The sequence below is a fragment of the Poeciliopsis prolifica genome, unplaced genomic scaffold (genome assembly GCF_027474105.1).
Source record: "Poeciliopsis prolifica strain line A6 unplaced genomic scaffold, Auburn_PproV2 SCAFFOLD106, whole genome shotgun sequence".
NCBI classification, from domain to species: Eukaryota; Metazoa; Chordata; class Actinopteri; order Cyprinodontiformes; family Poeciliidae; genus Poeciliopsis; species Poeciliopsis prolifica.
Window position 1 is genome coordinate 353,031 of NW_026562481.1, and position 20,716 is coordinate 373,746.

The following is a 20,716-nucleotide window of genomic DNA, read 5'->3' on the forward strand; positions in this document are numbered from 1 at the left end:
TTCTGGTTCTGGTCCTGGTTCTGGTCCTGGTTCCTGTGTTGGATCTGACCAACAGTTTGATGATTTTCGTTATGGTCAGTAAACGAGTTACTGGTTTTCATGGCTGTTGACTATATGATGAGTTTTGATGCTCAAACTTTATTATATTATTAAATGCTTTATTAAACATTATTATAAATATTATAATAAATAATGTTTGAATAAAGTTTCTGGCTGTTTTATCCTCTGTGGGTCAATTGACTTAATAAAGAACAAACTCGATTCGACCAAAAATGAACCAGATACAAATCTACAGTTTACGGTGGAGTGAGACCTCCTGTTTTGCATGCTGTCTTTGTTTCCATGTTATTGTCTAAATTCAGACATTTCTGTTGTCTGAATAATTATTTTATTTCTATTTTTTGTTTTTATTTAACTCCAGATATACATTTCAGTCTGTCAGATTAAATCATTTTAAATCTTAAATCAGGTATTTTGATCAGTTTCCTAATTTTTACTCCCTTTAGTCATTTCTTGAATGGCTCCTTTTTGCTTTTACTTGAGTAAATATGTATTAAATAATGCTGCTTTGACCTGAGTGTGACCTTTCTCTGCTCTCTGTCTCTCTCTGTATTACGTTCGTCTGTAAAACGAAGTATTGGGTCTAGTCAAAACCTTGACTTTGATCTGACCTGAAACTGAATGAACAAGAAAACCCAGATTAGCAAGACTTTTTGTTTATGGGAATAAAATAAGTTTATTTTCCAGAGATGTATAACAGTTATACAGTAGACAGCAGAATGTGAACATTTCTTAATAAAGAACTAAACATTTCATCTGTCAACATGTAAAGTTTCGATGCTCAAATAATCTGGCTACATTAACAGATATATAATTTTTAATACGCAAATTAAACCGTTTTCAGAATAATGTCGCCATCTACTGGAGTCAGTGTGGTACTTCATTTTCATTTTCACTCCCGTGATGCTCTGCGCTGAAGGAGTCGCTTGTTCCTTACGACCAATCGCGGCTTTTGTTTGTCCGTTGCTGCACGGCTATTGGTGGGTTAAACTTTAAAAGTACAGTTTGAAGAGTTGCGGCTCTGAGCGCCAGAGGAGGTTTCTGAGTTCTTGACAAGGAATCGGAGGAGGAATTAAACACTTTTAGCCGACATTTTACTGATTTAAATTGTTCGGAATCACATCGCAAGACTTTATAGCGGCACAGAAGGAAAACATCCTTCACTCGGTGAGTCACTCTGAGTTTTAACGGCTAATCTCTACCGGCTTTATCCTGGTTTTATGGTTCCTGCCGGATATGAAACGTCGCTGCGAGGGTTTCTCCGGTCGGTGTGCTGCTCTCTGCTAACCGGAGCTTTAACGGCGTCCGCAGGCTCTCAGACCGCGAAGAGGCGCTTCTCTCTGGACACCATGGCTGCTAGTAACGGTACCGGAGGGAGGCGGGAGGAGAAGGGCCGGAACATCCAGGTGGTGGTCCGCTGCAGGTAAGACACAGAACCGGGAAAAGCACAAATCTGTTTATCCTAACGGAAATTAAATGCAACTCAGATCAGCCAAGTTTCTTCAGAGGGTGTTTTATTGTGGATGGAGATGATGCGGGACAGGAAGGGTCTCCAGCAGCAGCAGTCAGTCTCGCAGGGATCAGAAGAAGCCTCTGACTGACGTTCCTCTCATGATGCTTAATCAATCTCCCAACAGGATATAATCAGTCCTGTTTGATCTGCAGGATAGATGAGGCTTTACAGCAACATGTCCTGGATCAGTTGTTAGCTAGCTCTGCTAATCCACCTCAGTTGCTTTTGTTTCTCCTTTTTAAATCTGCCTGGTTGGAAAAGAGACAGTGTTTTTGTCATATTAAATGTAACCAATAATGAATTAGTTTGATTCTTCAGGAACTTCCTGTTAGTTGGTTCTGCTTCCTGTTTCAGGCCTTTCAACACCATGGAGCACAGGTCGTCATACGGGGTCATCGACTGCGACCAGAGCAGGAAGGAGGTGCTGGTCAGGACAGGCGGCGTGAACGACAAGTCCTCCAGGAAGACCTACACCTTCGACATGGTCAGAACCCATCAGAGGCCCGAAAGGGGCCCGGTCGGGGCCCCCATGGCCCTGCCTGAGCCCCTGGGGCCCGGTCGGGGCCCCCATGGCCCTGCCTGAGCCCCCGGGGCCCGGTCGGGGCCCCCATGGCCCTGCCTGAGCCCCCGGGGCCCGGTCGGGGCCTCCTCTGATGGGTTCCTCATCGGGAACGTTTACTGTCTTCAGGTTTTCGGCCCGGCTGCGAAGCAGATCGATGTCTACCGCAGCGTGGTGTGTCCCATCCTGGACGAGGTTATTATGGGATATAACTGCACCGTGTTTGCGTGAGTCGCCCTCTGGTTTCCTCCTGATCCGCTAAACAGGGAAGATGATTGACTTTCAGTGTTTTCAAGGTTTGGAAAGTGCTGGATAGTCAAACTGCTCAGTTTGGTTATAACGTGCCGTCGAACATTTGATTATAATCTTCAATTGGAAAACATTATTTTATACTTTTAAACCTTAATAAAAACAGATTTCCTTTGCTGTCTGAAGTGAAACTTTTATTTTTCTTATGTCTCTTAAAATCACCAAAATAAAAACTTAAAAGATTTTTAAAGGATTTTTTTGTTTGTAATTTCTTTGTGTTTTGTCTTTAAGCATTTAATTTAATGTTAAGATCATTTACCTTAACATGATTTGTTTGGATTGTAAAACTAATTATTCCTAATGACTTATTGATCTGTTATTGAATTAAAAGGTTGGCTTATATTTTAAACCTTATTAATATGTGGGGATGTTTTGCTAAATTAGTGTTTTGTTGTGTGATGGCATACGAGAGCCTCTGTACATGGATTATTAAGAAACACTGAAATTTCCGTCAAAAATCTCAGAAATATGTTTTTATTTATGCAGGTCATTTTTTCTCCTCAGTTTTTGCTCTGAGGAGAAAATGTTCCACTAAAGAACATCGTTTCAAAAACATGTCTTAGATTTATTTCACATGGTCTCTGCTGTAGAATATTTCAACATTATTTACATGTATATATATTACATGACACTCAATTGAAACAGTTTTTTCAGTAAATTTTGAGTTTTTAAACCTTGAAGTTTTTGGATTTTCTTGTTTGAGTCGTGTTCTGATCCACTTCCTGTTTGCTCTGCAGCTACGGGCAGACAGGAACCGGGAAGACCTTCACCATGGAGGGGGAGCGGACTCCGAACGCGCAGTTCACCTGGGAGGAGGTGAGTTTGACCTTTGACCCGGTCGGCAGGGCTCCGGTCGGCGGCCTGACCCTCTGCGGTTCTGCAGGACCCGCTGGCCGGCATCATCCCCCGGACGCTGCACCAGATCTTCGAGAAGCTGAGCGAGAACGGCACCGAGTTCTCTGTCAAGGTCTCTCTGCTGGAGATCTACAACGAGGAGCTGTTCGACCTGCTGAGCCCCACCGAGGACGTCAACGAGCGGCTGCAGCTGTTCGACGACCCGCGCAACAAGGTGGGAGCTTCTGCCCGGCGCCGCCGTGCTGGTTCTGGTTCTGTTCCCTGACCCGGTCCTGCGTGTGTGCTGCAGCGCGGCGTGGTGGTGAAGGGGCTGGAGGAGGTGGTGGTCCACAACAAGGACGAGGTTTACCAGATCCTGGAGCGAGGGGCAGCCAAGAGGCGGACGGCCTCCACCCTGATGAACGCCTACTCCAGGTTTCAGTTTACATTTTTAATTAAGTTTGTTTTTATTCTTCTAAAATGAGAATATTTTCAAAAAGTAACTATTTCACACTATAAGACTGTTTAATCATGAGATTATTGTCATAATATTAGAATAAATTCTCAGTTTTACCAGAAAATCGCTTTAAAATCAGAGACATGAGGATCAGATGTGAACATCAGTTTGTTTTTAATCTTTTCAAACTCCTGATACTGAAGCATTAGAACAAGATTGACTGTTTATTTCTATTATTTATTATCTGTACAACTGATACTAAAGTATAACTTCATAAGATGTTCAGCATTCCTCTTTAACTTTATTCTCCAAGTTGTTCACAAAATTACTGTTTTATTCTCTCAATATCACATTGTTGTTCTGGTGATATTAATATTTATTTAGTATTATGACTTTTATTCACACAATTTAGAAAATACAATAAATTGTAACCAGTCATTAATATTCTGTCTGAGCTGAAAGTACAAATAAATAAAAGCTGTAAACCAAGATGGCCGCCCTGGGCGCGCTAACGCTGTTCTGAATGGAAACCTGCTGGTTGGAGGGAAAAACCCAACCTTTGATAAATGTCTGACTGGGTCAGCGCCGTCTTCAGAACCAGGTTCTGACCGTCCGTCTCTCTGCAGCCGCTCCCACTCCGTGTTCTCCGTCACCATCCACATGAAGGAGATCACCCTGGACGGCGAGGAGCTGGTGAAGATCGGCAAGCTCAACCTGGTGAGGAACCGCCCGGACCCGGTCAGGAAGACCCGGCCGAGCCCGTGTTCTGACCCCACCCGCTTCTGTCCAGGTGGACCTGGCCGGCAGCGAGAACATCGGTCGCTCCGGAGCGGTGGACAAGCGGGCCCGCGAGGCCGGGAACATCAACCAGTCGCTGCTGACGCTGGGCCGGGTCATCACCGCCCTGGTGGAGAAGAGGCCCCACGTCCCGTACAGGTGGGCCGCACGCAGAACCGGACCCGTCAGAACCAGCAGCTGATCTGGGTTTAACTCTGGGCCCGGTTCTTCCACAGAGAGTCCAAACTCACCAGGATCCTGCAGGACTCGCTGGGCGGACGCACCAAGACCTCCATCATCGCCACCGTGTCGCCGTCCTCCAGCAACCTGGAGGTAAGACCCGGTTCCGACCGCGACACGGACCCGGTTCTGAGATCTCTGACCCCGACCGCTGCTGCCTGCAGGAGACGCTGAGCACGCTGGAGTACGCCAGCCGAGCCAAGAACATCATGAACAAACCCGAGGTCAACCAGAAGCTCACCAAGAGGACCCTGATCAAGGTGGCGCTCGATTCCCGATTCATCCGTCTGTTCCCCCGATTCATCCGTCTGTTCCCTTGATTCATTCGTCTGTTCCCCCGATTCATCCGTCTGTTCCCCCGATTCATCCGTCTGTTCCCCCGATTCATCCGTCTGTTCCCCCGATTCATCCGTCTGTTCCCCCGATTCATCCGTCTGTTCCCCCGATTCATCCATCTGTTCCCCATTCATCCGTCTGTTCCCCCGATTCATCCGTCTGTTCCCCCGATTCATCCGTCTGTTCCCTTGATTCATCCGTCTGTTCCCCCGATTCATCCGTCTGTTCCCCCGATTCATCCGTCTGTTCCCTTGATTCATCCGTCTGTTCCCTTGATTCATCCGTCTGTTCCCCCGATTCATCCGTCTGTTCCCCCGATTCATCCGTCTGTTCCCCCGATTCATCCGTCTGTTCCCCGATTCATCCGTCTGTTCCCCCGATTCATCCGTCTGTTTCCCGATTCATCCGTCTGTTTCCCCGATTCATCCGTCTGTTTTCCCGATTCATCCGTCTGTTCCCCCGATTCATCCGTCTGTTCCCCCGATTCATCCGTCTGTTTCCCCGATTCATCCGTCTGTTCCCCGATTCATCCGTCTGTTCCCTTGATTCATCCGTCTGTTCCCTCGATTCATCCGTCTGTTCCCCCGATTCATCCGTCTGTTCCCCCGATTCATCCGTCTGTTCCCCGATTCATCCGTCTGTTCCCTTGATTCATCCGTCTGTTCCCTTGATTCATCCGTCTGTTTCCCCGATTCATCCGTCTGTTCCCCGATTCATCCGTCTGTTCCCCCAATTCATCCGTCTGTTCCCTTGATTCATCGTCTGTTCCCTTGATTCATTCGTCTGTTCCCTTGATTCATTCGTCTGTTCCCTTGATTCATTCGTCTGTTCCCTTGATTCATTCGTCTGTTCCCTTGATTCATCCGTCTGTTTCCCCGATTCATCCGTCTGTTCCCGATTCATCCGTCTGTTCCCCCAATTCATCCGTCTGTTCCCTTGATTCATCCGTCTGTTCCCTTGATTCATTCGTCTGTTCCCTTGATTCATCCGTCTGCTCCCTTGATTCATCCGTCTGTTCCCTTGATTCATTCGTCTGTTCCCTTGATTCATCCGTCTGTTCCCTTGATTCATTCGTCTGTTCCCTCGATTCATCCGTCTGATGCTTTTATGTTCTGGTAAATCTGGAGCTGCTTCTCTGTCCTGTCAGGAATACACGGAGGAGATCGAGCGGCTCAAACGGGATCTGGCCGCCACCCGACAAAAACGGCGTTTACCTTTCATCAGAGAACTATGAGTGAGTTCAGCCGAGTCCGGAGGAAATGTCCACACCCTCAGATTTTCTGCTGCTCTTAGGTCTCAATATTTAGTGTTTCATTCTTTAACTTTTCATGCACAAGTCAAAAAGTGACAAAACTAGTATAGAAGTAGAAAAGGAATATTTAAATTCCTGTCTATGGCAAGAACAAAGTGTAAACTGAAAACTGTAGGCAGAAGCTTTTGATATCTTCACTTTATTACTCATAAAGCATCACTAAAATCAAACCTACAGAATCTTTCCTGTAATATTTCCTAAAACATCCTGGAATTCCTGCTAATTTTCCCTCATTATATTCAATCCAAAAATCTATAAACAGAAATAAAAAGATTAGAGACATTTTAGACTGTAAGACTTAAAACTCAGTTTTTTACCACAACCATTCAGACTGAGGCAGCAGCACTAATGGGATGAAATGCTGCCACCTGCAGGTGGGAGTTGGTATCGCTGAATGTTTTTACCAGTTTCATGGACATTTTTCAGGAGGGATCGTTTTGAGTTCTCATAAATGAATGAGTCGGACTGAAAGGGAAAAGTTTGGTTCCAGTAATCAGTGTGTTGATGGACAGCTTGTAGCGGCTCGATGTGACCCGGTTCTGTCCTGCAGGAGCATGATGACCCAGATCACAGGGCAGGAGGAGCAGATCGCCATGATGGAGGAGGAGCTCAAAAAGGTATCCGCTCCGTCTGCCTCCCAGGAAGAGGTCACGACCCTGGGAGTTAGCAGCTAGTGTATTCATGCGTCCTTACAATGTCTTAACAAGCAAAGTAGGTTGATGAATTAGCAGCCAATCAGAAAGAAGGCGATGATCATGAAATGATCTTGACTTGTATATTCTGTAAAGATTTAAAATGTTTTTATTAGAAAAGCTGTAAACGAATCCAGAAATTCTCGTCCAGTCATTCCTCGTATTTATAGTTTCCTGTCTTGGCTTTGAAACGTCTTAGTTTTCTTCTGCTCCCTGCAGGTGAACGATCTGTTCCTGGACAGTAAGAGCCGGCTGGAGCAGTGCAGCATGGACCTGGATGAGAAGCAGCAGAGGTAGAGCCGCTCCGCGTAGCGCCGGAGGCCCGCCTTCATCAGCCGGACTCTCACGGTTTGGTTCTGGTTGCAGGCTGGAGGAGACCAGCAGGCATCTGGAGAAGACCAAGGAGAAGCTGGTGGAGGAGGAGTTCATCTGCTCGGAGCTCAGCTCGGTCCACGAGTCGCTGTACAGCGCTGCCGGACAGGTACGCACCCTCACCTGTCCACCCTCACCTGTCCACCCTCACCTGTCCACCCTCACCTGTCCACCTTCACCTGTCGGTTGCTATGGCGATGGAAACTAGTCAGGGAAAGTACTTTAATACCAAACTGGAGTTTTAATGTCTACAGTTAAATCAATGTTTGATCAACAGCCTGAATTTAGAAACATTTTATTTACAGCTAATGAGACAGGAGTGTGTGTGTGTGTGTGTGTGTGTGTGTGTGTGTGTGTGTGTGTGTGTGTGTGTGTGTGTGTGTGTGTGTGTGTGTGTGTGTGTGTGTGTGTGTGTGTGTGTGTGTGTGTGTGTGTACCTTCTGGGGACCATTTTTTCTGACTGGTTTAATTTAATTCCTGATATTTTTTATCTCCAAACCTTAAAACTCGTGAATCAGTTTTTTCTGTCTTTGCCTGCAGCTGCTGAGCGCCGTCGGCGAGAGCACCAGCGACGTGTCGGGTCTCCACGCCAAGCTGGACCGTAAGACCAAGGTGGGTCATGTCGGCCAGTGAGAGCCGGTTCTGGTTCTGACCGGGTCTAACCGGGTCCTCTGGCCCTGCAGGTGGAGCAGCACAACATGCAGATGCAGCAGAGCTTCTCCCAGAGGATGAACGGCGCCTTCAGCAGCATGCAGCGCAGCGTGCAGCAGCATGGCGCTGCCCACGCCCACATGCTGACCGGCTACGCCCACGCCGTCGGTAGGTGGCCCTGCGACCAGAACCGGGCCGGGTCGGAGTTCTGTAGGCTCATGTCTGCTTCTGTGGTCCAGACGGCCTGCTGGAGGGGAACGAGGCCACGCTGCGGGGCGCCCTGCTCGCCGTGGAAACGCTGGTGGGAGGAGTCCAGGCGCTGGTGGCGGACGGCGCCACCCGCTGCCGGGAGAAGGTGGAGCGGCACGAGGCGCTGACCCGGGAGCAGAGGGAGGTTCTGTTGCAGCTGCTGGTGAGCAGAGCGCTGGGGTTCTGGTGGTCCTGGTTCTGACCCTCTGGTTCTGGTTCTGACCCTCTGGTTCTGGTTCTGACCCTCTGGTTCTGGTTCTGACCCTCTGGTCCTGGTTCTGACCCTCTGGTTCTGGTTCTGACCCTCTGGTCCTGACCCTCTGGTTCTGGTTCAGGAGGAGCACCAGCAGGAGGTGCAGGATGTTCTGGCCGTGCGGACTCTGCCGGGTCTGACCGCCATCAGGGAGCTCAGTGACGCCCTGCAGGTCTCCATGGAGATGCAGCGGGAACTGGCCAATCAGGTGGGTCCAAACCCGGATTCAGACCCGGTTCTGATCGGAGGATGATTGGGTGGCACCAGGTGACCCAACATTGATTTTATGTTAGAACATTGAATCATGACAATGAAACAGTTTAAAAAGTCAAATTAAAACTTAATTATTCAGAAACTTTATCGACCAAAGAGACTTTAACGTTTCCGGCTGATGACCTTTGACCCCCCGCAGGTGGAGACGATGAAGGAGACCGGAGTCTTCCTCAGCGCTCTGGCTCTGGACCTGGCGGCGCTGCGTCAGGACGCTCAGACCGGACTGAGCGCGCTCCAGGAGGAGCAGGACCGGCTGCAGGCGCAGGTCCAACGGGCCCAGCAGCGCCACCAGCAGGTGAGCCGATCCGCTTCCACCCAGAACCCACTGCTGGGGCTTGGGTCCGGCTGAGCTCGGTTCTGGTCGTGTTTCTGCCAGGGGATGAACCGGACCGTCCAGATCCTGCAGGACCAGCTGAACCTGGTTGCCCTGGAAACCCAGCAGGACTACAGCGAGATGCAAGCGGCTTCCAGAACCCTGCAGGGCCCGGTTGAGGCGCTGCAACAGAACCTCAGCAGGTCAGAGGTCATGATGCTCTTCCTCCTCTTCCTCTCCGTGTCCCTCATCTTCCTCTTCCTCCCTGCAGCCGCTGCGGCGCGGTGGAGCAGCGTTCTTCGTCGCAGGCGCAGCGTGTGATCTCCTCCCTTCCTCTCTGGCCTCTTCGCTGCGCCAGGCGGCCCATCAGAACCAGGTTCTGCTAGCGGAGATGAGCAGCCGCTGTTCGGACCTCCACGGCGCCGTGTCAGGTACCGGTACCGCCTCCTGTGAGGCCCCGCCCCCTCCATGTGGAGATGAAGGTGGTGATGATGATGATGTTCTGCTGCAGGCCTAGTGGACCGGGACGCGGTGTGGACCTCCAGAACCAGGGAACAGGCGGCCCGCCGAGCCCAGGACCAGCTGTTCTGATGGAGCAGCTGGCAGAGGAGGCCCAAAGTCTCACTCAGGTACATCGTTAAACCGGGCCGCAGGCTGGGTTCTGTTGGGTTCTGCTCCTGCTAACTGACCCCGACCCGTGTTCAGAGCGTGGAGACCCGAGGCGCCGAGCAGCTTCGGGCCGCCGAGGCGGACCTGAGCGGCCGACAAGAGGAGAACCGGCGGGTTCTGACCGATCTGCAGAAACAGACGGGTTCGGACCGGGCGGTTCTGGAGCGGCAGCAGGCGGAGCTGCAGGAGCAGGTGGAAGCGGGTCGGCAGCTGGTCCAAAGCTTCCTGCAGGAGGATCTGCAGCAGGACGTTCCTACTGGTGAGGAAGAATGGACCGGAACCGGACCGGGTTCTGGGCTACAGGACCGGGTTCTGGGCTACAGGACCAGAACGATAACATTTTTGATTATGATGATGGATCTTTATTTACTATATTTTATTTTCAGTACTTATTGATTTTTTTTGTTTTATTTAGTATTATAATTTTTTTTACAATTTTTATTTTAATGGCTTTTTTGGTTTTAGTATTTAAATATTTTTTTTAATTATTCATCAGTAAAATTATGTAATTTTTATGTAATATTTAATTTTTTAAATTTCATTTTTAAGTTTTTAATTTTATTTAAATGTTCATTAATGATATTATTTTTCTTAATTAGCATGATATTTACAAGTGATTCATTTTGTTTCCTATTTACGTATTAAAGAGATAAAGTTGTTTTTAAACTGAACAGTGACACTTCAATTATCTGATGATGTCATCATGAGCTGATGACGTCATCAGATGAGTTTCAGGTAAATGTTTTCTTTGATGCTGACCCGGTTCTGCTGCGTTCAGGTCAGACTCCTCAGCGCCGGGAGTTTGTTTATCCCAGGGTTCTGAAGAAGCGCGGCAGCCGCAGCGAGCTGCTGGAGGCCCTGAGGATGAGGCAGGAGGAGGAGGAGGAGGAGGAGGATGAAGGCCCCGAGGAGGACGACAAGCACAGCCAGGTCGACCATGTGAGCTCCCTGACTGTAAGCTGGTTCTGTGAGCGTGTCTCGGTTCTGACCCGGTTTGTCTGCAGGACTCCCTGGAGAACGATCTCAGCTCCTGTAGCGAGAGCCTGGCCACCGAGCCGCCCTTCGTCGACGAGAACCTCGTCTTCAACGAGAGCAAGCGGCTTCCTTTCTTCAAGGTGAGTTCGGGGGAACCGGGCCGCTGTGGGGGGGGGAGGGGCCCGGGCCGCCGGGGGAAACCGGACCATACCCTAACGTTCTGCTCTGATCCCATTGCAGCAGAAGAAAGGCAGCAGGAAGGAGACGAAGATTCTGTCCAGGTCCAAACTGGCGGACGGTGAAGGCCAGACCACTCCGATAAAATCCCGGCTGCCGCTGCGATGCCAGAACTGAACCAGCCGCACACTTCAGTTTTAATGGTTTTATCGTCCATCTGTCGTTAATATTTCCCGTGTATAAAATAAACATTTCTGCTTGTTTTTTTATTATTAATGTGGAATAAACATGAATCATTTTACACTGATACCATTTTAAGTTTAATATTTTTTACATTGCAGTAACTTCACTGAATGACGCTTGTTTCAACCAAAAGATCATTAGGTGTAATCTCCAATATAAAAAAATACAGTTTTTTACCAATATATTTTTTAATCTATTTTTTTATATATATATTGGAGAAACAAGTCGATTTGGATAATTTTCTTTTTTCACCTGATTTAATTTTGTCATCACGTTGAATTATTTTCATTTTAGTTTTTAAAATGTCAACATTTTAATTTGGCTTAATACTTTTGCCATCTAATTTGAATTCTAAATGCATGGAAGATCCGGGTTTTCATTTCTTCTGAGCCAATCATTGAACAGACGGAGTTATGAACGATGACGTTGATTTCCTACGCTGCTTTTGATTGGTTGTCCGCCTGTAGGTTTAGCAATGGCAGCTGTTTGGTCTGCATTGGAGTCAAACATGCAAGTATTGCATTAACAGCCTTCTGGTTCGGCTCGGTTCTTCTCAGCAGCAGAGGACGGTCGTTTACAGTCAACTTCCGGTAAGCTTCATAGCGGAACATGTGGGCCAAAGTTACTGACTGGAGGAAGTTAGAAGTGTTAGCTAAAAATGTTAGCATCCACAATAGTTTCTCAGGGAGCCCATAAATCCTCCAGGTTTCTGCTACAAAGTTATTCATAACAGTTCGTGTAAAAACGGAACTTATGGTGAAATAGTTCATGCTAAGATTAATTTAAGCCAAAAATTTAATTTTGGCCATTCTAGGAATTTATGCTAACACTTAATTTACATTAAATTCCGTTTTTGCTTAAAGCTTGTTCTGAGCATCAGTTAGCATAAATTGTGTTAATGCTATGCTACAAGCAGCTAATCAGAGTTTATACCGAGACACCATCCAATATAACGCTAAAAAGATTTAATGCTGAAATGGAAGCTAATAAAATATAATTTATGCCAAAATAGAGATTACACCAAGAAGTGGCTTTAGGACAAGAGTCATAAACCTTTCTGCAACAAAGAGCTACTTCATGAGTAATAATTGATAAACAAATTAAATGCTTTTTTTATGTATTATAGTCCATAATTATAAAAACAATTTCTTAAATAAACGAATGAGCTAAATAGACGTAAACCTTGGTTCACATTTAAATTCTGTGTTTTGGGAAACCAGAAAGAAGGAGTGTCGGGTTTTAATGCTGATGAGGAGACACTAAAGTAAAACATACTGAACTCCTTCAACCAGCATTAAAAATTTAACATTTACATTTATTTATAGAAAAGAAATTCTTGTACACAAATATCTGAACTGCACATTACACCAACAGTTTAGAAATAAAAGCTAAAGAAGTGTAACAGTAAGAGCAATGATATTTTAAAGAGTAATATATTTATATTTGACTGTCCAGCATGTGGCAGTGATGATCCTGAAACGAATCCACCAGATGGGAACGGAGTGGAGCTCTTCTGGTAAAATGTTGCAGCTGATATAACGCTGTTTACCCTGCAGAGCCGCTCCATCGTGGCTCTGACGGCTTTTCTCTCCCTCCTGACTCTGCTGGCGCTGCCAGCCGCTGCTCAGGAGGTTAAATACTTTGACATCAGCGGGAATCTGGACCTCAACCCAGAGTTCTCCAGTCAGATCAACAGCATCACCTGGAACCATGACGGGGTCATTGCGACTGAATGGATTAAAGATGTGATTCCTCTGGAATATGTTAGTGATTTAAAAGGCCACTCTGAACTGGACCTGACCACCAGAGTCATGAGCAACATGAGTAAATGTGACGGGGGATGTTCAGGGTGGAGATCAACAACCGGCTCATTCCTCTGAGCTTTGGCGCTGTGGGCGGTCAGGAAGCTGGACGACAACCCTGTTGAGGCCTCTGACATGCGATGGCAGTTCCACTGAATTGACCCATTCACAAACTCTCACCTGACATGAAACTGCAGTAACACAACATGTTTATATGTACAACCTGGAATGAAAATATTACCCTCTCATCTCAGTTATTGTTGCTTTCTTTGTTCATCCTAAGGTGGTGATGCTTTGTAAATGTGACACAGCACAACAAAACCATGAACATGTCTGGGACGTTTTCTGATTCTGATTCTAAACTTTTCAAAAATGGAAAACGTGTAAATCAAGAAATAAGTCATTCTTTACTATAAGTGTTGTGTGCATTTGTGATTTAGAAAAAGAAATATAGTCTTGAGTTGCTTTGAAGGAAACAATAATTTTCTTTCATTCCAAAGAATATCCGGCGTGGACAATAATTAAATTTTTGGTTTTAAGATGAAGTTAGTCAGTCCAAGCCCAGCAGGTCCAGGACCAGCAAACAGATCTACAGGCTTCTTATTGTTTCAGTGTTTTAAAGACAAATATCTGGAACTCAACACAAGAAACTAACAATATTTCTACAGACACGAATTCCTCCTTTCAAATCCAAAACTACTTCCCTTTGGGGAAATTAAATACAAATAGTATCATGGAAGTAGCTTCCATCCTCAGCATTTCTTTGAGCGACTCGCTACTAAATAATAATCTCATCCATGATTTAACACAATCCTTTGGGAGGCTAACAGTAGGCGTCATGCTTTGAGCTCACATAGTTTACATGCAGTACCTTCCGGATAACCCAGTTAATAGATACACAATATATTGACAATAATATCAGTATTGACCACTGTTAGTCATATTGTAACATATTAGTATCGATCTGATTAGTAAGCCTGGGCTGATCTATGTTTCCACATACAAATCTTTGTATTTTCTGCATATGTTTAAGATATACACATATAATATGTGCAGTGTCATTATTATGTATATGTATTATAATTAAATGGCAAATGGAATCAAATTTGTCTATGTGGTTCATAATAAACTGGGTTTTATTAGTAGTTATTTGGTAATTAATTGTTAGAATTAGTTAGAATTTAGTCACATTTGTCCCAGCCTGAAAGGTAAATGATTGAGGCCTAACATGCCAACCAGCCGGATTCAGCTAACTGAAAAACACGTGACTCCAGAAACATTCTGAAGGTTTCTGAAAGACTCGATGCGTCCCCTCCCATTTCTCGGTACGCGATGACGTAATCTGAACGCCCATGTTGAACCTGAGAGGTACTTTCACATTCTTTCAGCCGGTGAGGGGACGAGCGCGGTGGGCGGGGTTGTTTCTCACATTTACACAGTAAATGAGCAGCTAAAGAAGTTTTAGGTTTTAGGTCAGTAACATTTTATTTGTCAAGAGCAAAGATATATTAGAGAAAATATTTCTGTGCCGAAGGTACTACATCCAGACCAGAATGTGACAGCAATGCTCCTTGCAACCAATCTGCCGGTCCACACACCGGCAGACGGGTAAGGAGCGGAGCCTTGGGTGTGCCTTTGTTTCGAACAGGAAAGGAAAGAGAGCAGCCGCCATTTTCTCGATGACTGCGAAGGAGTGGAGCTCTTCTGGCACAGCGTCGATATTTACGGCTGATATGACGGCGTTTACCGCATAGAATCGCTCGAAATCATGGCTGTGGCTTTTTCTCTCCCTCCTGGCGCTGCTGGTGCTGCAGGCCACGGCTCAGCAGGTTAAATACTTTCAGATCGGCGGGAATCTGACGCTCAACCCAAATCACCCCGAGCCCATCACCAGCATTACCTGGAAGCACAAGGGCAACATTATAGCCGAACACATTAAGGGTGTGGTTGATCTGGAATATCTGGGTGACTTTAAAGGCCGAGCAGAACTGGACAAGACCACCGGAAAACTGACCATCCGCAACCTGAGAAAATCTGACGACGGGAGGTTCACGGTGGAGATCAACAACATAGTCCTTCCTGTCCAGTTTGACGCCGTGGGGATCAATCCGCTGCCCTCTGTTCTAGTCATCGTGAGGCCTCTGACGTGCAACAGCGATGCCCATAACTGCACCCTATCATGTGGTGACAACTTTAAAGACCCCGGGCCCGTCCAGTACTTCTGGAAGAAAGGAGAAACTGGAGCGTGGGAGGAGGATCAGAAGACATTCACAATTTTCAACGAGGAGGAGAAGAATCTGGGCTTCAGAAGCTTCACATGCAGAGCGAAGAACAAATTAAATCAGCAGGAGAGCAACCTGGCTGTGAACCCCTTCCACAAGAAATCAGAGACCAATTCAGGTGTGTGGTTGGAGTCGTTTTTTGGTGTATTATTATTATTGGAGCAATTGTAGGTGGATGGTTAATCTACAAGAAATATATCAAGAAGGATGTACAAGCAGGACAAGGCAATAGAGATAAAGTCAATGGGGATAAGAATGAAGCTTCGAGTATGTTAGAGACTGGTAAAGACAGCAACTCACCCGTATGAGGGTCTGATAACTGGCTCCCTCTCGACCAGAACTCCAACTTGTTCTGTTTGCCTTCCCAGAGGAACACACTGGTTTCAAAACCTTCTGCCCTCATGCATGCATCTGGATGTCAACATCATGACCCATTCCTCCTCCTGGACTGGAGGGCGAAGCTCTTCAGTGTTTATATATGTGGGTCTTCCACTTGATCATCGTGTTTGGATTAATTATGAAGAGAAACCAAATCTGCAGCACTTAAACGTGAACTCTCTGTTGTATCTTTTCCCTTTTTTATCACATGAATATAATAAATTGTTTTATTTTCCATCATGTTAGTGTAACCGGATCCAATTCAATCAGGTTACATTAGCAGTTTGATAATCTCTGGATGTGAATCAGGAGTTTTAGAAAGCATAAGAACATTGTTTTTGAAGACCTGTGTTGATAATGAACAGTAATGATGAGAAACTGAGATATAATGAATGAAATGTGTTATTATTCATGTCTATAATGCTGTCATGCTGCAAAAATCTCATTTTTGAAACCCATTTTTAGAGGAAATTTGTCCACTGTGCCCCTGATAAAACGGATTCAATGTGACTCAAAGGTTTTTGCACAGGACTGTGTTTTATTTAAGCATCATAGGAGGTATTCTCATCTGTATATATATCATGATAAAGCCAGGCGATTGACTAATATTAGCTTGGATGCAATATGCTTTTTAAATTTGTTTTTAAATGCACTGGAAAAATTTGGAGCTGCTCAAGGGGACAACAAAGAGATGGTGACCCGTCTGTTTCCCCTGGCAGCTCAGCCTTCAAAATGAGTGTGGTCTGTGTAACTCACCCTTTGTGTGTGTGAGTGTGTATGGGTGGAATTAAAACTTAAGCATCTTATTTTTGTGTTAGATCGCAAATGCTTGTTTTCAGTGCTACTCATATATTTATTTGTTTTTCTATTGCTCTGTAAAGTGCCTTGTAAAATAAATTCATTGCCTCGCTGACTCTGAAGCGTATATTTCTCTAAAGTCAAAAAACTTAAAGGAATTACATGAAAGTCGCTTTGAAGCAAATCCGGAAGTTTAGGCGGGGTACTCTCTTGATTTAGCTGCTAGCTGCGAGTGTCGCTTAAAGATGCAGCTAGAACTGGAAAAATGGGCAAATACCTTTTAATGTAGCATATTGATGAGCGGCCTCAGTTGTGTCGCTGTCTGGGGTTTAATAATGAACTGAAATTACGGTGGTAAATCGACCTGGAAACGGACTCTGAAAGGTAATGTAGGGTGTGATTTCGCTGGCAGCTAAATTTAGCTGCTAGCTCGGAGTTTTGCTTAAACCACATCGGTTGAAGGCGCCGCTGAATGCGGTAAAAATCCACGCAAAACTGTAATTTAACATAGTTTGAGTTCTCAGCTGTGCTGCTGTCTAAAGCTTTCGAATGAACTGAACAGAAAATAGGAATTTATGAGGAAATGAACTCGGAAATGGCGGCAGCTATCTATCTTGGTCATGCAGTTCATCTTTGTGTGGATCCACACGCAGGTGTGTCACTTAAATAATTACATTTTAGGTGGTTAAAGAGAGAAAAGGAGACAACAATAAACATCTACATTTTATTTCTAGTTGTGTAAAACGTCATTCCTTGGTGAGTTAGTAAGTTCGTGTTAGTTATAAAAATGACTACATTTGTTTTTATTTGTATTCAATTTATGTTTCAGGCTAAAATGTCACATTTAAAGCTGATTAAAACCGAGTTCAACTTTTAATACAATCTGCAGAATAGTTTTCTTTCAGTTGAGAAGCTCTAAATTACCATCCAGATGTTTTATTTAAAACGAGTCTGTGTGAAAACTCAGTGTGTTCAATTAAAGCCTAAAATGCCAGGAGAAAACTGGTTCTGTTGGTTTGATGTTGATGCTGTGAGCAGGAAGGCTCCAGTAGCAGTCAGTGTTGCAGTCATTCCACTGCTAATCCACCTTCTATGATTTTGCTGCTCCTCTTTACATTTCTGTCCAGACTGGAATAAATCAGATTAATACTTATTGTTCCTTTGTCGTAAACCAATACTTTTATTTTTATTCCATAAAGCAGATTTACTGTTGCTGATTAGTGCATCCTCTCTGTGTTTTCAATCCATAATCTCCTCCCTGGTTTTATTCAAAGGGACAGATGAAGCGAGTCATAGAGGTCAAAATTATGCAATTTACGCTTAAAGTAAGAAACAATCAACTTTCCTATATTATTCCAAAAATGTTTGTGTCAGAAGAGATTATAATTTAAGAGGGAAAGAAATAAAAAAAGGGTTTGTATGTCGATATGTGTGGCAGATTTAATGATGAGTTTAAACAAAGTAAAATATAAACCCAATTTAAAAACTGTTCAACAAGGAGATTATTGGGAAATATGTTGTGATGGACGGATTACTGATGAGAATGAGAAGGATGAGAATGTGAGGTTTAAGTGTCATTCAGTGGGAATAACCCACTAAATGAAAAACAAACATGTTTTGATAAAAAGAAAATAATGACACTGCAGTTTTTCTAAGTCCAGTTCTAATTGTTAGTTTCTGAGCCAAATAAACAGGATGTTTGACACAAACAGGCACATTTTTGATTTTTCACAATTTTGTTAAAGATGAAGTTGGAAAATAATAAAAGTATGACGGATCTTCAATTTAACGCGTCAGTGCTGCAGCTGCAGTGCTGCAGCCGCCTGTGCTGCAGCGCCGGCCGTTGCACAAACCGTTTCCTTCCAACCGCCAGCAGGACGGCCGCCATTTTGAGCGCAGGCTCGATACGTGTGCGGTTTCTTCAGGTTCAACGTGGACATTCAGGGCGGTTTAGCCGCAGACCCGCTGCGCCATGGCTGCGGCTGCTGGTCTCTCCCTCCTGGTGCTGATGGCGCTGCCGGCCGCGCAGAACCAGCCCCGTTACTATGAGGTCGGCAAGTCGGTCCATTTGGGACCCAGCTTTCACCCAGCCCATCACCTACATCGCCTGGAAGTTCAACAAGAGCTTTGCAGCCGAATACTACAAGAAAACAGGTATCATGGGCTATCGGAATCCGTTCAAAGGCCGAGCAGAACTGGACACGAACACCGCATCTCTGACCATCCGCGACCTGAGGACCACTGACCGCGGGGTGTTCACGGTGGCCATCAACGAGAAGGAGATTCCTGCCAGCTATCACATCGTGGTGGTCAGGAGGCTGGACGACTACCCTGTACAGGTCACCGTGAGGCCGCGGGGCTGCAGCAGTCAAACCTCCAGGACCTGCACCCTGGTCTGTGGGGAAAACTTTGCAGATGCCGAACCCGTCCAGTACTTCTGGAAGAAAGAAAACCAGCAGTGGACGGAGGGCAATAAGACCATCACCGTTTCTGTTTTCAACAACACCCAGAGCTTTCCACGCTACACCTGCAAAGTGAAGAATCTGTTCAGCGAGAAGGAGAGCGACCCGACAGCGGACCCCTTCAGGAAGCCCAGCAGCTGCGGTCCCGGTCCCGGTCCCGGTCCCGGCCCGCGGACCGCGCTCCTGCTGCTGGCCCTTTTAGCGGCCGGACCGGCACTTACCGTCTGACTGGTCAAGAAGCGCCATTTGTTCAAAGTCTTTTTGGTTTACATCGTGAAAAATAATATAAAAACAAATTAATTTCAAAAATACGTTTATTTTTCCCAAAAGGTAAATTGCGCAATAGGTTATGCAGTAGAAGTTATTAAACATCACATATGTAAACATATATATTTTTAGGGGAAATGGACGAGTTATGAATTTGAGAGCTGTCTGGGAAATAAAAACAAACTATAAATAAAACTAATTCCTGTTGTCTCCTTCGTGGTTTTCGTCAGTAGTAACGTCCAGCTGTTGATCAGCTGACTCGTGTGACGCAAAAAAGTATTTCTATTGCAGTAAATATTCATATTGATACCGTAAACAACCTAAGCCTAGCGCATTTTTAATCCTAAACGTATATTTTTGTCCCAATATTTTCTTGTTTCCATTAAGTGAATTATTTTTGCAATATCAATTTGCACAGTTCTATTGTTGGCGCAGCTTAATAGGATGCTGTCAGTACTGTTGAAATAAAATTTTTAATTAGCACAATACTGCACAGGATAGATGCATATGAAATATACCATAGAAAGTTAGAGTACACTCTACGTTCACATAAATTTAGATAAAGATCAAAACTAAAACAACTGGCCACTTTCGGAGTTGACATAAATTCTATAGGGAGGATCTTAAAGAAAGACAGACTGAGATTCCTTCAATCTCTATAAACATGGAGTCTGTCTGCCAGGCAATTAACAAATTCCTTAGTGTGGTTCAGAAGTTCACTAGGAGCTTAAAACTTTTTACAAATAATTTTATCCATACTAGAATTAAATATATATAAGGGCTGTTCTTTAAGTATTAAGACAACATGTTTTAAAGTAGTTATTTTGTAATACTATTTGCATGCATTTTATATAATAGATTCAGAAAACCACTTTAATATTTCTGATATTTACAAAAAGAGTTCTTCTTTAAGAAAAACACACTTTAGTTCTTAGATCCAAACTTATAGTCATTATTTAGCATTAGATTTTGTGCAAGCTTGTTAAAAATACAAACTACTTTCTTGTGGAATCATTTGAGGCAGAGAACGCTCCAGCTGCACGCTAAAATCAAGGCCTGGGCAAGAGCCTGGTACTAGAAGATCTGGGTGTTTTTAACAGGCCCCAGAGGTAATAAAATCAATATTAAGACAGCACCCACAAAGGGAAGAACACACCTCCTAATGCATATATTTAAATTTAGAGAAAGACACAGTCATATAAAAGTTTTCGTTTACAACAGAGAATTTCGAATCGCTTGGTGCTGAGTGAGTGGTTCCCAAAAATGCATTTTTGAATCAGGTAATATTATGCTTTGTCATATGTTTGACTTCATAATAATCCGGGTGTAAATGGTGGTCTGTTATTCTGTGTGTATTTGAACTTTTTTTTGGATAAAGCTCTATTTGAATTCTGATGCCGTTTGATTGTTTTTCTCCCTGCATACACTTAGACTCAAGAATCCGAGACAAAAGGGGAAAAGTA

At 44.8% G+C, this 20,716-nt stretch overlaps 2 protein-coding genes and 1 pseudogene across 2 annotated transcripts; all 3 read left to right on the forward strand.

The window, feature by feature from the left end:
- Positions 1 to 1,027: 1,027 nt before the first annotated feature.
- Positions 1,028 to 11,280, forward strand: LOC129354204 (kinesin-like protein KIF11). The gene is given in 30 exon segments (XM_055023728.1): positions 1,028 to 1,227; positions 1,372 to 1,483; positions 1,928 to 2,057; positions 2,262 to 2,359; positions 3,179 to 3,257; positions 3,325 to 3,510; positions 3,586 to 3,710; positions 4,359 to 4,449; positions 4,523 to 4,668; positions 4,746 to 4,842; positions 4,914 to 5,009; positions 6,233 to 6,279; positions 6,281 to 6,319; positions 6,948 to 7,014; positions 7,309 to 7,382; positions 7,456 to 7,570; positions 8,002 to 8,073; positions 8,145 to 8,280; positions 8,352 to 8,524; positions 8,697 to 8,822; positions 9,027 to 9,182; positions 9,264 to 9,403; positions 9,472 to 9,527; positions 9,530 to 9,631; positions 9,712 to 9,780; positions 9,783 to 9,829; positions 9,906 to 10,128; positions 10,648 to 10,808; positions 10,874 to 10,984; positions 11,085 to 11,280. Coding segments are annotated over 29 exon segments (3,150 nt in total). The 5' UTR covers positions 1,028 to 1,227; positions 1,372 to 1,409; the 3' UTR covers positions 11,199 to 11,280.
- A 3,138-nt stretch (positions 11,281 to 14,418) lies between these two features.
- LOC129354227 (uncharacterized) lies at positions 14,419 to 16,639 on the forward strand (annotated as a pseudogene).
- A 1,784-nt stretch (positions 16,640 to 18,423) lies between these two features.
- Positions 18,424 to 19,361, forward strand: LOC129354215 (SLAM family member 5-like). Its single transcript, XM_055023736.1, has one exon. It carries the CDS (start codon positions 18,570 to 18,572, stop codon positions 19,212 to 19,214), a length of 645 nt encoding a protein of 214 aa, XP_054879711.1. The 5' UTR covers positions 18,424 to 18,569; the 3' UTR covers positions 19,215 to 19,361.
- The last annotated feature ends 1,355 nt before the right edge of the window (positions 19,362 to 20,716 follow it).